Here is a 13,874-nt window from a genome sequence, read left to right on the forward strand (position 1 = left end):
GAAATGGCCAAAGCATTGTTGGTTTCTGTCTGTAATGTTCATTAGTGGTTTTAAGTTAGTATTTTGGTTATGATTTGTGCTTCAAAATTGTCCATGAAGTCCTGATACTGGTTCTATACACCAATTAGTAATCCCTTCTACAATGTATTGTCCAATGATGAAAACTACTCCCTCCGTCCCATAATGTAAGACAGTTTTTTTGAAAAACGTCTTACATTATGGGACGGAGGGAGTAATATGTAGAGATGGCACATTACATGGTCCCTCCCTCCCTAGATCTCTCTCCCCCCCTTCTCCGAGCATGCGCGTGCATGTGTGTGTGTGTGTGCTGACAGCAGATATAACTTGAACAACTTATGGCACAGGCTTCATTTTTGCCATCTTACACAAATTACCGGTAAACCTTTGTTTGATATATTTATTTTTTTCATCTTCCAGATCCGTATATATTGGCTTGATAAAAATCCTTAATTTGCATCCTTTCTCTTATGTTTAAAAGATTTTGCATTATTGCCATTTGGCTTCTTCAGTTTCGTGAATTTGCTTGTTTCATCTGGCCATGGTCAGGCTTGTTCTGTTAATTTGTTTGTTATGTTTGAGAATGGCGTTTTGGAGACCGAGCTCCATGGAGGCCTTTATTTTTGAAAAATTCAAATTCAAACTTTTATATTTCAAAAAATTCTGAAAAAAAATATGCGTGTATGTAAGGATGTAACCCACATGTGTGTAAAATTTCATGATGAAATACATTGAAATGCAACCTGTGCAAAAAAGACAAATTCATGGCCTGGGAGGATGAATAGTATCATGTGTTAAATAGCCCCAGATTTGTCTTTTTTGCACAGCCCTCATTTCAACGTATCTTTCCCTGAAAATTTACGCACATGTGTGTTATGCCTTCATGTATATCTGTACCCTTTTTTAGAATTTTTTGAAATGTAAAAATATGAATTTCAATGAAATTTGAATTTTGAATCTGGAGGCCTCCAGTGAGCTCGGTCACCAAATGCAGTTTCCGGTTATGTTTCTAGTATCTATTTTGTTGTTGTTTGCCTTCGCTTTGGCTATTTCATCTGATCTATCTTAGTATAGTTTTGTTTTCTTGGTTTATTTTGTAGTACAGTTTATTGCTATATATTTTGCTTGATACTTGGATTTGCCCCTGGTCCAATGATGATTACGATGGAGCCCTCATGCATGCATGGATGGATCGGCTTAGATTTGAGCTCCAAAGAGGGCCAGCTGTTGCATTCGCAAAGTTGAAGCCCCTGAAAATGGCTAATGCAGCACCGTCTTCTTTGTTCTGGGCGCTGAGGCATGTCTTGGATCAACCTTTGCTTCTGCTGAAGCTTTGGCACTGACGCCTGGCAAAAGGTGTTCTTCTTCTGCTGCTGCTTCTGCTTCTTCTTCTTCTTCTTCTTCACTCGGTTGTTGTTGTCTCTGGCAACTCATGTGCTATACCGGTGAACCAAGGCACGCCCCAGTGCCAGCTTTGAAGCCTGCTGCATTAGCCTGTGATGAAACTGAAATCTGAGGGTCATATTGTAATACAACCTTGTTGGTAACTCTTTTGCATGTGCTCACTGCCTAACAGCCAGTGTGCACATTGTGCTGTCATGGTTTGACACTGTCTTCAGATGCCCGATGATGTAATTGGGCAGGCATGCTTTGCTTCTCTTATTTCATTATCTTGGTATATTAGGTAAGGTTTAGGCTAGTGTTTTGAATAAAGGTATGTGCTTCATGGTGCTGAAGTGTATATGTGGATTGCTAGCTCTTTCCATCAGTTTGGACTTTTGGTTGCGTTGGCTAGTGCTGGATCATTGTTCCACAATCAATGACACAAAATCGCTCACATCCCCCTGCCATGTCGTCAGATATGATGGCACAGGATCACACTCTGACAGATGATACAATTTCATCTGAGGATAATTCATACATTCATATATTTATTTCTTTGTGCTATCATTATTGTTGTGTCACGTGTCATATGTATCATAAACATTCCATTTGCCATTCTCAGATGCAGGTTGGTTCTTCTATAGTAAACGCAACATCCGTATTTAGTCATCAAATGTCTTGTCTATGTTTGTTGATTTCTTTCTGCTTTGTTACCAGTTTGTGTTCTCTTTCCTATGTCTCTTTGCGAAACCTCATATTACACCTTGACCCAACTAATATCCCAATTGTGGGCATGTGGCTTGCACTTAATTTCTATTGTGACAGAATTGTGATGTTTCATTTTGTTCTTGATGGTGGATAGAATCATGTAAGTGTTGGCTTCTATAATGCATCGCCTAATGATGAAAAATGAATGTAGAGATGGCACTTGGACATGATCCTGTCCTCCTCCCCCTCTCTCCCTCTCCCTCTCTCTGCATGGATGCGTAATGGCACATGCAGCAGCAGCAGCAGTTCACACCAGATCAATCTTCACATGCCTTATGGACAAAAGGGAGATCATATCTTGTGCCATCAATGAATGCTACATCTATGGCATCTGAGGGCATGATGTTCTTTTTTTTTCATACCTTACACGGATTACCGGCAAAATTTGCATGGATATATTTATTTTCAGTTCCATCTTCCAGATTGTCTCTGTTGGCTTGATGGGGACCCTTCAGTAGCATTGATGTTCAGATTTTTCATCATTTTTGCTTTGCTTCATCATTTTTGTGCATTTTGCTATGGTTTCATCTGATTATGATTAAGTTTGCTCTGTTGATTTTCATTACTTTTGTAGTACTCCCTCCGTCCCAAAATAAGTGTCACTGATTTAGTACAAAGTACAAAGCGGTACTAAATCAGTGACACTTATTTTGAGACGGAAGGTGTACCTTTTTAGCTTGTTTTGCTTTTCACCTCGGCAGAGGAAAATACTTGGGTGTTTCATGATTTATCACGAAGGATCACTGTTGTAAATCAGCTTGCATTTGAGTTACAATCACGAAGTGGTAGCTCTTTACCAGGGTGAAGGTTTTGAAGTGGCCAAAGTATTGTTGGTTTCTCTTTGTAATGTTTATTAGTGGTTTTAAATTAGTATTTTGGTTATGATTTGTGCTTTAAAATTTTCCCTGAAGTGCTGATACCAGTTCTATACACCAAGATTAGTCTTTTGGATGGTGGTTAGAAGTATAGAAATGCCTTCTACAGTGTATTGCCCCATAATGAAAACTAATATGTAGAGATGGTGCATGACATGGTCCCTCCCTCTCTCTCGCTGTAATAAATTGGATAAAATTTATTTTAAGGTGGCTAATCTAAATATAGGAGGATGTGGTTGCAGACCTTGGGATGTTTTCCAGTTTTTTGTTTGAAAACAATTGATCTGCTGTTAATTTGAAGATGACAAGGAAATAAGGAGGAAAATTAAAAGGCTTCTTTGGTGGAGGGGTAGGAGAAGCCCGGATCAGCCAAGGAAGCAGGTGAGCTGCCGTGTATGGATCGGTCGAGGAAGGAGACGTCTTGTGCTGTAAGGGTGTCTGCAGACTGATTTTTTCTTGATTTGATGTATTGTCATTGCATATATCATTATCTCCAAGTCTGATTAGTGTTTGATTTTGCACAGATTTGTTTGGGATCTGCTTTGAAGCAAGCATCGTTCCTTGTGGTCACAGGTAAATTTGCAGTCCTGTCTATTAATGGTTGGTTCAGAACATTAGGAGCACAGTGACAAGTTTCAATTTTAAGGATTTATAATACCCCATTTCCGCTGGTTTTTCCCCAATATGTCAATGTGTGATGTGTCTAAGCCTCATTATTTCCTTTTGTTATAGTCATTATTCAGCATGAAGGGGAGCCTTGGCGCAGTGGTAAAGCTGCTGCCTTGTGACCATGAGGTCATGGGTTCAAGTCCTGGAAACAGCCTCTTACAGAAATGTAGGGAAAGGCTGCGTACTATAGACCCAAAGTGGTTGGACCCTTCCCTGGACCCTGCGCAAGCGGGAGCTACATGCACCAGGTTGCCCTTTTATAGTCATTATTCAGCATGGAGCAGAACTGCACACTTATCAATGTATAATTTATATAAAGCTTGATATATTGCAGAGTTGTGCTTCCATCATTTCCTAATATATACTGAAATTAAAAGTTCAGCTTCTATTTTCCTTAATATGCTTTAATTCCTATGATCAACGGCTACAGATTTCTTCTAACACTGTAATGCTAGGCTGGAGTTTGAGGTTTTCACTACTGCTCTCATCTTCGATGCCATCTCAAACTACTAAAATTTTAAAATTATGTTTCATTTTCACCAGGATTAGGTTCTTTTATCCATGTGGTGGTATGGTTCAAATGCGAGAACAGATGCCATGTATTGCCATGACATACATTGAACTTTGAGTTTTCGTCAATGATGTTGTTATTTTTATCTATTTGTAGCGTCATATAAATGAGTTTTGACATGGTCATTTTACAGGACGAGTAAACAATGGTTGGTCGGTAGAAGCTTCACTTGCGACTGTGTGCCTTTCTGCCTTAAGAAGTTCTTTTCATTGTCGAAGAACAACATAATGTTTATGGGCCAGTTTTCATGTGGTATAGAAATATCAGTGAATGTAGCAGATATTTTGCATGATCTTTAAAGCATAGTCTCACACGGAGAACAGTCACATTGTGTCATAAGGTGATAACTATAAAGTCCACACCATGTGAAAGACATTATAAATTTATGCATTCATAGGCTGTTTTCTACTATGAGCACTTGATTGTCTTGTGACTGTAGCCATGGATAAAGTAGAACTTAATTTGATGTGTAATATCATGACGTGAGATGTAGTTCTCCTGTTGAATTAATTCCATTTAGAACCCCTGTGCTCGAGGTAGACAAGCAAAATGGGTAGTGCATCGTGTTAAAGCCTTCAGCCTTGCTTCCTAGAGAAATAGATATATGTTTCAATGTCTTGGTGAGGTGTCTTTTGGTGGATGGGAGCAAGCAGCACTGCAACAGTACCAGATGGTGTGGGTATGTTTCAATTTTTTTTTTTTTTTTGCATTTTGAGGGTACACTTCCATCCTTTAGAAAATTATTCTCTTTTTGGAGATGTTTCAATATCAACTATTTTAAGAGGGCAGGCCTGGCGCAGTGGTGAAGTCCTCCCCACTTGTGCCAAGAGGTCCTGGGTTCGAACCAGCCTCTCTGCATTGCACTTTGCAGGGGTAAGACTAGGTTCCTATAATCCCTCCCCAGACCCCACCTTGTGTGGGAGCTTCTATGCACTGGGTCTGTCCTTCAATATCAACTATTTTCATCTTTTGATTTCCATTTAATCCTGGTTCAGAGAGTGGCCTTTTTGTGCCTGGTAGTGTGGGTATGTTTCAATATTGTCTGCATTTTGAGGCTGCACTTCCATCCTTTAGCAAATTATTCTCTTATTCAAGATGTTTCAATATCAACTATTTTCATCTTTCTATTTCCATTTTAATCCTGGTTCCGACAGTGGCCTTTTTGTGCCTGTTATTACACTTGAATGCTAAATTGCAAAGTGACACATGAATCGTTCTAAAGGACTGATGGTGATGTTTTCATATGGCCATTCTTACTGGGTGGCTATTTGCTCGGTCATTTTTGTAATCATGAAATGTTGATAGATGCTGGACATGCATATCGTCCTAGTTATTTCCATAGTTTATTTAATAGAACATTTAAGTTATTTTAAATAGAGGAAAAAGATTTCTCCTGGTCCATTACGTAAGAGTGAGTTTTATCACATAGCCCCTTTGTGGGAAAAGATACAAGAGTTTGCACCCCCAATCTCTTGTTTGTTGTATCAAGTTCTTCTGCACCCATGGTTGCTAATTTGCTGACAACCCATTCGTTCTATATGGTTGTTGACAAAAGGTGGTTATCTGCACTGCCATTGTTCATGAAAATTATGTCATACCAGGTTCTGATATTTAGCATGCATCGTTTATATTCTGAAAACATGTGTTCTTTGTCCTTTCAATAACTAACTTAAATACTCCCTCCGTTCCTAAATACTTGTCTTTCTAGTCATTTCAACAAGTGACTACATACGGAGCAAAATGAGTGAATCTACACTCTAAAATATGTCTACATACATCCGTATGTAGTAGTCATTTGAAATGTCTAGAAAGACAAATATTTAGGAACGGAGGGAGTATTATGCAGAGCGTGAGAAATTAATGATGTCAACTTTCTGATGGGGAAAAAGGAAAACATGTGCTTCTGTTATATGCCCGAAGATTGTGCTTAAATGGGAGAGCATGAATGTGTTTCATTAAGCTGCCTTGGCCCCAGGTGTGTTCCATATTTCCATTGTTGTCCCATTTGCGACTATCTTACTATGTGCAGCCTAGGATTTGGTTGATCTTCTATGCAGGCATAATCCGGTGATGCAGTGCAATGTTTTCATGTTTCGATTTCCATTTTAATCCTGGTTCAGAGAGTGACCAGTTCATAATGCGAAGCTCTACTGTTGAATTCTATCCTTCGGTGTTCCTTAGTTCCTTTGACCATGCCACTCACTGAAATGAGAGACATGCTCGTAGTTAATTTAATTATGCCATCAGTGCTCATAAACGGTCCAGCTGGGGAATCCTTCGTTACCTATACGTTAACGTTGTTCTTTTGTTTTTATTGTTGTGTGATACATATCCACCTATGATGACAAGTAGGTTCCCAAAGTTTTGTATGGTAGCTGTAAGTTGGCATCTTCCAATTGCTGATGGACCCTAAGTTTGAATGTTGTACTTACTTGGTTTGTAAGGTCTTACGGTTTCAGTGCTTTATTTGCTCATGGAGCTATGGCTCTGTTACGTTGGGCTAAGGTTTGATTGCCTGCACGGGTACGGCAAGGTGTAGATGCAGATTCATTGTCGATGTTGAATACTGGAGTAAGAATGATGATCAATGCTCTAATGAACCTGCATGCTGCAGCATTACTATCAGGATATATGGGTTAGGCACATACTCTTTTGACAGTGGGTTAACTAAGTGTGGTTTTCAGGTGAAGTTGCCTATTAGTTTTTTTCAGCTTTCTTGTGTTGACTTCTCTTTTACTGTAAAGCAAAGGCTGGCAGTTAGTATTCCCTGATTCAAGAGTTTTTTTTACTTGGAAGATCGGAACATTGTCGATAGAAGAATGAGTTTTATAGCAAACTAGGTTCAGACTTGTATACTAATTTCATTTTGCGACACCATGATGGTTGTTGGGGTATAATTAAGACTTTGTTCCCACTGAACATGAAATGCTGGATGATGATGAGATCATCTATGACAGTGATTGGCGGTGCACTGATGATTGTGAGTATATATATAGATCACATTAACACATTTCTGATAACTATAGTTCTAACTCATTGATGGATCCTTCTCTGTGTCTTATGGCTCTATGGGCCGAGCATTCTTATCTCTAGTTGGACAACACTAGCCTCTATAGTAACACATATGCTCTGAGATTTTTCTAGGATCATTCCTCCCAGGTGATAACGAACCTGCTCATAATGTAGCATAAGCTAAATCGATTCTAGATTTTCTTTTTTGGCCCACTACAATAAAAGATCATTCATACTGAGCTTTTTTGTGCTACAACAGAATTATGGATGACTGCTCTATTTTTGAGAATTGCTCTATTTAATCTTTGACAGTTCGGTCTATATATGTCATGGGTTTAGCTATTAGCGTTGTTGATTGCAACCTTGCGGACCTCCTGCTTATTGCTTTTCATTATTCTTTGTGTAGGTCACATACACCAACATCTAAAATAAATCCAGCAGGCAGTTGAGAGTTTTTCGGCTGTGATGATTACCAATGCAGATAGAGCTATCTAATCCAGCTTTCGCTTGATTTTCGTCACTGAGCTACCAACCTTCTTTTTTCCCCTTTCCTATTACTACAAGTGTATGGTAATTATTTACCAAATACTCCCTCGTCCCAAAATTCTTGTCTTAGAGTCGTTGATTTCAAGGAACTTCGTTCCATCCAAGATCCTGAGGAAAGAATCAGACTGCCTGGATCTGTGGAGGGCACTGATATCATTTTTGTGTCCACAGATTTTGGCATCCACAAGGTTAATCTCAAGTCACTACACAAAAAGAAGTTGTGCTAGAGACGGCAATACCGTACTTCAATTCCATACATGAGTTTCTACCATCCGCCGGGTACATCTCTGCGTTCTTCCTTTTCCTCTTTTTTCTTTTGTGATCTGGGCACAACACTACTTGAATCTCTAATCAGATTGAAAGTTATATTTGATTGTTCAGCTGTGAGCAAACTTTGTGTGCTACGTAACACTAGAATGTTGCACCTAATTATGCTTATGGCTACCTAACTGGTTGTTTTATATTCTATCATGCCATCTCCTTTTTGCAATCACACTTACAAATCTATGTTTGCAGAATGGGAAATTGCAGAAATAGAGGAAAGGTGAGTCATTCAGTTGCGGCACGATCGTTGACGATGTAGGATTGAATATGGTTAAGGGCAGGATGCCGCTTTCATCAACAGAAAAGATTACCAGACCACTTGGAGTTGGAGGTGACATGAGCCTTGTGATCAATTCTGCCGGTATTCAGTAGCTTTTTTAGCGGTGCTTGTTGGCTTTTGGTAGCATGCTTGATAATTTCCCCGTGTTAGCATGCGTAAGCGGGTGAATGGATTATCTTGTAATGAGGAACTTCTAGTTTCTTGAAGCAGCAACAATCATGTCCTCCTTTGTTGAATTTGCTAGAGAATGCATAGTTTGGTCAGTTTGCTATTTTACAAACTCTACAGTTTGCTTCCCAATTTTTATCCAGTTTTTGGATTCATCTCCCATAAGGGGTACCATTGCTTAGTTTTTGCATGGTGGCTTGCTCATCTCAATTAATCTTGTGAATTCAGTTATTGCTACATGTCGAGTGCTAATGAAGGGGAGCCTTGGCGCAGTGGTAAAGCTGCTGCCTTGTGACCATGAGGTCATGGGTTCAAGTCCTGGAAACAGCCTCTTACAGAAATGTAGGGAAAGGCTGCGTACTATAGACCCAAAGTGGTCGGACCCTTCCCTGGACCCTGCGCAAGCGGGAGCTACATGCACCAGGTTGCCCTTTTACAGAATGTTTAGTCAGAGTGTGCAAGGCTAGAATGATAATTGCTAGAACCAGCCTCTTGTTTCACTGATGCTTCTCATTGGTCTGGGCATCAATATACAGTTCACCATCACTGAATGTTGTCTCTCTGTTAACTAGTCTCCTTTTTAGGGTGCATATTACAGTCAACCTCTCACGTTGATCAAACAATGCCCCGCTTCCTGGCGGACAGCAAAAACTGTCTAGATGTTTAGATGTAGGATTTGGTTGAATTCCATTGTAAAAAGGTCGTGTCTGGACGTCATGTTGCTGTAATTGCTCCAGGGCTTCTTTCTGTTACTCCCTCCATCCCATAATATAAGATAGTTTTGCAAGCTAAAACAGCTTGCAAAACGATCATATATTATGGGACGGAAGGAGTACATTATAGCGATCTAATGTACAGGAAGTAGCACCTGAACAAGGGCTCCTGTAGATGTAGGCTATGTAGGCTTCAGATGAACTCCATTTTATCGCCACCCCCATGCTGTCGACTTCTCTTAGCTCACTGTGATGCTGGACTCTGTCTAGCGTCTCTAGCTTTTAGCTTCCCAAGTTTCAAAACTTCCCTAGCTTAGGAGCGGACATTGATCTTCTATTTTTGACCATAGCATTGTTCTTAAAATTTCTGTTCAACCAAATCATGATTATCAGGTATGTTTGTATTATAGTGAAAATGTACTGCCAATTTTCTGTCGATGAGTTCCGAAAGGTGTAAACATGTATGCACCTGAGATAATATGATCTGCACCTGGAGGGTGATCGGTAATACTATGCAGTTCACCGCCTCCGAATGCCTTCTCTCTATATACTCCTTTTAGGTGCATATTACAGCTAACCTCTCATGTTGATCAAACAATGCCCCACTTCCTGGTGGACACCAAAAACTGTTTAGATGCAAGATTCAGTCGGACTGCATCGTCGAGCATCGTGTCTAGATGTTGTGTTTCTCCACGCCTTGAATTTGCAATGGCACCACCTGTTGAGTTCTCTCGACTCGCTGCAATGGGCTGCGTCCAGTGGCTCTTGTAGTTTCCTGAGTTTCAGAACTTCCCCTGGCGCCTAGGGAGTGTGTTTCAATCTCGTTCATTTTTCACCCTCGTATTGTTCTGTGAAAATTCCATCCAACCGCATCATGGCTCTCAAGCCTGAACATCTGTAGCAGACCATGTTTTGATGAGTAAAACTGCCCCTTTAGAGTCTCATTCTGTTACATTATATATATTGACCTAATATACATGAAGTAGAACATGAACAAGAGCCCCTGTAGATGTAGGGTTCAGACTAACTCTTATCATCAAACATCATGTTGTGTTTCTTGCCTCGGATTTTAGAACAGGATGTAGCAATTATTTCCACCCCCGTGGTGTCGAGTTCTCTCATCTCGCTGTGATGGACTCAGTCCAGAGCTCTAGCTTTTAGCTTATTAATGCCGGTTAGGTCAACAGCGTTATTGAAGAATTCTTGGAGAAAACAGAGTAGATCATTCTTGAACATATCCTTCAAAAATTAATAGAACTCATTTGTGTAGCACTCATTTGTGTAGCAATCAGTCATGAGCAGGCATGGTGCGCTCTCAAGCTCTGTTACCTTGATACATTACCTTGTCGATTTCCATTAAAGAAACCACCAGTGTTTTTGTTCCTCCAAAAAAAAAACACCAGTGTTTTAGAAAGCAAAACAAAGAACAAAGATTCCCTAAGAAGTGAGGAATTTGAGTGACAGTACGCAAGTACTCAAAAGAAAAACATGCATCCAGGTTGCAGCACACACAATTTAGCTACACTGCGAGGTCCACACTGATCAAGTACTCTCAGGCTATCAGTACCTAGAAATTAAATTATTACTGGGCGTGCCGTAACACGAAAGCTCATGAGCTCTGGTGGTTAGGCGCAATCGTTCACCAGCGGGACGGTTTGATCCCTATCGCGCGGGCATAGCTGCTACGAGCATTATCATCCCCATGTTCGAGGAGGATTCATGTGTGAGTCGCTCCTTGATCCGACGCCTGCGACCTTTATCCACCTGGGATCTCCTTGGGTAAATGGCATCGCATTTCTCGCATGGGACTTCACCACGCAACTCGATTCTCTTCAGCCCCACAGCTCGCTCCATGACTAGCCTTATGTAGTTTGTCACCTTGTCTTCATCCTCAAAACCGTACATCCGGAGCAACTTCAACTTTAGGTGCTTCAAATCCTTGGATGGTTCCCACACCACGTTGGTCTTGTCAGCACTGTCCTCAGACGGTATGTCACATGCATGCCGCTCTCGAGATAACTTCACTCAAGAGCATACAAGACAAATAACACAAGTTAATTGAACTCGACACCAACCCATGCAGGGCAATGCAGTAACAGTTCAAACTAAATATATCTGCCATTTAAATTTTTGCAACATGTTCAGTATTACTCCCTCCGTCCCACAATGTAAGACGTATTTTTGACACTAGTGTAATGTCAAAAACGTCATACATTTAGTATCTAATCTAAGTGTATGCCTGTGTAGAGTTTGGACAACCTTGCATGAACTAAATCCTAGGCAAAGTAAAATATGCTAATATGCTTCAGGTAACTCTAACACGAGTGCGATCCAACATGATTTATTTATTTATTGTCTTGCACGGACATTGTCTCTCTGCAAAATATAAATGGAATGCCAGAACTTTTGTTTGCATTGCACTATCATTCATATACAATACAATCCATGTGTTCCATATATCCCAATTACTATGCGTACTCTATGTGCTACTTCTAAAATACTACTCCCTCCGTCCTAAAATAAGTGTCTTGAGCTTAGTACAAATTTGTACTAGAGCTAGTACAAAGTTGAGTCAGTTATTTTGGGACGGAGGGAGTATGTGATAAGACTAGAGCTGGTGAGTGATTGAAAATCATATTAACTTTCTCGTGTGTTGTTAATGTTGAATATTTGGAAACCTGGCTGTCATACTAGACGGAGTCATGATATCGAGGCTAAGGTGTGGATTAATTAAATTAAAAAGAAGGTAGAGTAACAGGCTTACTGTAAACTTGTGCAGGGCAGGTGCAACTTGGAGGATAAATAGGGTCCAGCTCAGATCACACTCAGGGAAGATACCAGAAAAAGACACTTCGGCCAGATTTCTGAATATGGCAGTGAGATGCTTGGGATGTTCCGGCCGAATCCATATCTGCACCAAGAAGAGGAACACAAATAAATAGACAGCCGAATGAAATTATTACTCGTAGTAAAGAAGAGCAGAAATATGATATGTGTGCAGAAGAAAATTAGAGTAGGTTTTACCATTTGGTGGCGAAAATTGAGATGCAATTTCAACAGGTTATTTGCACTCCTCCTTGAGAAGCACCGGCTGAGCAGGAATGACACCTGCCACGCCTTGGCCTTACAGGCGAGGTTGACTTGACGAAGCTGTGGAACGTAGCCAAAGCGCATCGGAGGGTTGTTGGAGCGCCAAGAATGGCACAGCACCGTCCTGAGCCTGGGGACGGAGATGAGGTGGATGCGCTTGCAATGAAAGCGCTTAAACTCGAGCTCCTGGATCACAGAACACGGTGTGTCAATCTTTAGCACGTGGCGCTGATCGACCAGTCCGCAGGAGTTCATGTTGAGATGCTCGAGCTTATCGGAGGCAGCGATGAGGGCGGCGACGTCAGAGTTCCCGAACGCAAGGCTCTTGAGGCGTAGCCTGGTGAGGCACTGGAAGGCCGGCTGGTGGGCGCGGGAGAAGGACATGAATTGCTGCCCCATCTCGGGGATCTGCGGGAAGGAGTTCACCCCGGGGGGCGGGGATACTTGGAAGGCGAGGCGTCTGGTCTTGCCATGGCTGACGACATCCTCGACGGCGCTGCCGATGGAGCTCAGATGAGAGGCCGACAGGAAGAAGCGGAGGCAGATGGCCTTCATGGCCATGACACGGCCGCGCTGGCACTCGCAGTTGCGCTGAGCACAGACGGACGTCAAAGCGGCCGTGAAGGCGTCCATGGTTTCGCCCAGCGTGGCGCGGCGGAAGCAGCGGACGTCGAGTGTCACGAACGAGAGCTGGTGAGGGAGGTGCCGCCACCGCTTGGAGACCGTGCCGGCGCGGACCGCCCGGCGCAGGCCGAGCCGCTCGAGGATCCGGAGGAGGAGCTCGTCGGGAAGTGCGCTGATCCTGTCCTCCTCGCCTCGGGCGACGTTGAGCTTGAGCGGCGGCAGCTCCATGGCCGGGATTGGGGGCCCGGTTGATGGATCGAAACCCTAGCTAGAACCAATCGCCGAGATGCTCCGAGGCCGCGGCTATGCGGGCGCTCCGGCTCCGCCCCGCACCTCCGGCGTGTGGCCCGTCGATCGCCGGATCCGACTCTTCCTCCTCCTCCTTCTCCTCCTCGATTCCCCTCCGGCCGGCGTGGTTAGCTTCGATTTGGTGGTTGGTTGGGCCGTGGTGCATTGGATTGGACTGGATTTGTGCTGCTAGCGAGGGAGGATTCGAGTGGATTGTTCCTCTCGGCGGCTGTACGGACTGGGGAGAGGAACAAGAAGATCACGCGAGGGGAGGGGAGTGGAGGAGGCAGAAGAAGCTCACCAGTCCCAAGCTCACCTTTTTATTTCTTATTATTATGCGGTAAATGCAAATCCCATTCATTTCGGGTACATAGATCATCCCCTTGATATGTGCTTTCCACAAGGTTTTACTTCATTTCATTTTCCAAGGCTATGACTGCGGCATGACTATATTGAACTTTCCACAAAATCTCGTAAAAACATGGGTACTGTTTTTTTTTTTGTGAAAATGGATATATATATTTCAATAGAAATTAATACGGATG

At 42.1% G+C, this 13,874-nt stretch overlaps 1 protein-coding gene and 1 long non-coding RNA gene across 5 annotated transcripts; one reads left to right on the forward strand and one right to left on the reverse strand.

Moving 5' to 3' along the window:
- The first annotated feature begins 292 nt into the window (after positions 1–292).
- Positions 293–8,811, forward strand: LOC123188267 (uncharacterized). 4 transcript variants are annotated; one of them, XR_006494473.1, is made up of 4 exons: positions 293–3,472; positions 3,569–7,866; positions 8,014–8,121; positions 8,359–8,811. It is a non-coding gene; the product is annotated as an uncharacterized lncRNA (long non-coding RNA). The 4 variants fall into 4 exon arrangements; XR_006494477.1 differs by having other exon boundaries at positions 295–3,617; positions 4,418–7,866; XR_006494472.1 differs by having other exon boundaries at positions 296–6,259; positions 7,703–7,866.
- Positions 8,812–10,744: 1,933 nt separating this feature from the next.
- On the reverse strand, positions 10,745–13,634 carry LOC123188281 (uncharacterized). Its single transcript, XM_044600330.1, has 3 exons — positions 12,352–13,634; positions 12,092–12,238; positions 10,745–11,346 (listed from the first exon to the last, which is right to left on the reverse strand). Exons 1-3 carry the CDS (start codon positions 13,267–13,269, stop codon positions 10,990–10,992), a joined length of 1,422 nt encoding a protein of 473 aa, XP_044456265.1. The 5' UTR covers positions 13,270–13,634; the 3' UTR covers positions 10,745–10,989.
- Positions 13,635–13,874: the final 240 nt, after the last annotated feature.

Source organism: Triticum aestivum, chromosome 1A (genome assembly GCF_018294505.1).
Source record: "Triticum aestivum cultivar Chinese Spring chromosome 1A, IWGSC CS RefSeq v2.1, whole genome shotgun sequence".
Classification (NCBI taxonomy): Eukaryota; Viridiplantae; Streptophyta; class Magnoliopsida; order Poales; family Poaceae; genus Triticum; species Triticum aestivum.

Excerpts from the sequence above, each read along its gene's own strand:
- LOC123188281 (XM_044600330.1), bottom strand. The coding sequence starts at position 13,269 with ATGGAGCTGCCGCCGCTCAAGCTCAACGTCGCCCGAGGCGAGGAGGAC. Across the intron at positions 12,239-12,351 it reads TCAATTTTCGCCACCAAATG|ATATGGATTCGGCCGGAACA; the intron begins GTAAAACCTACT and ends TTCTTGGTGCAG. Across the intron at positions 11,347-12,091 it reads CTGCCCTGCACAAGTTTACA|TTATCTCGAGAGCGGCATGC; the intron begins GTAAGCCTGTTA and ends TCTTGAGTGAAG.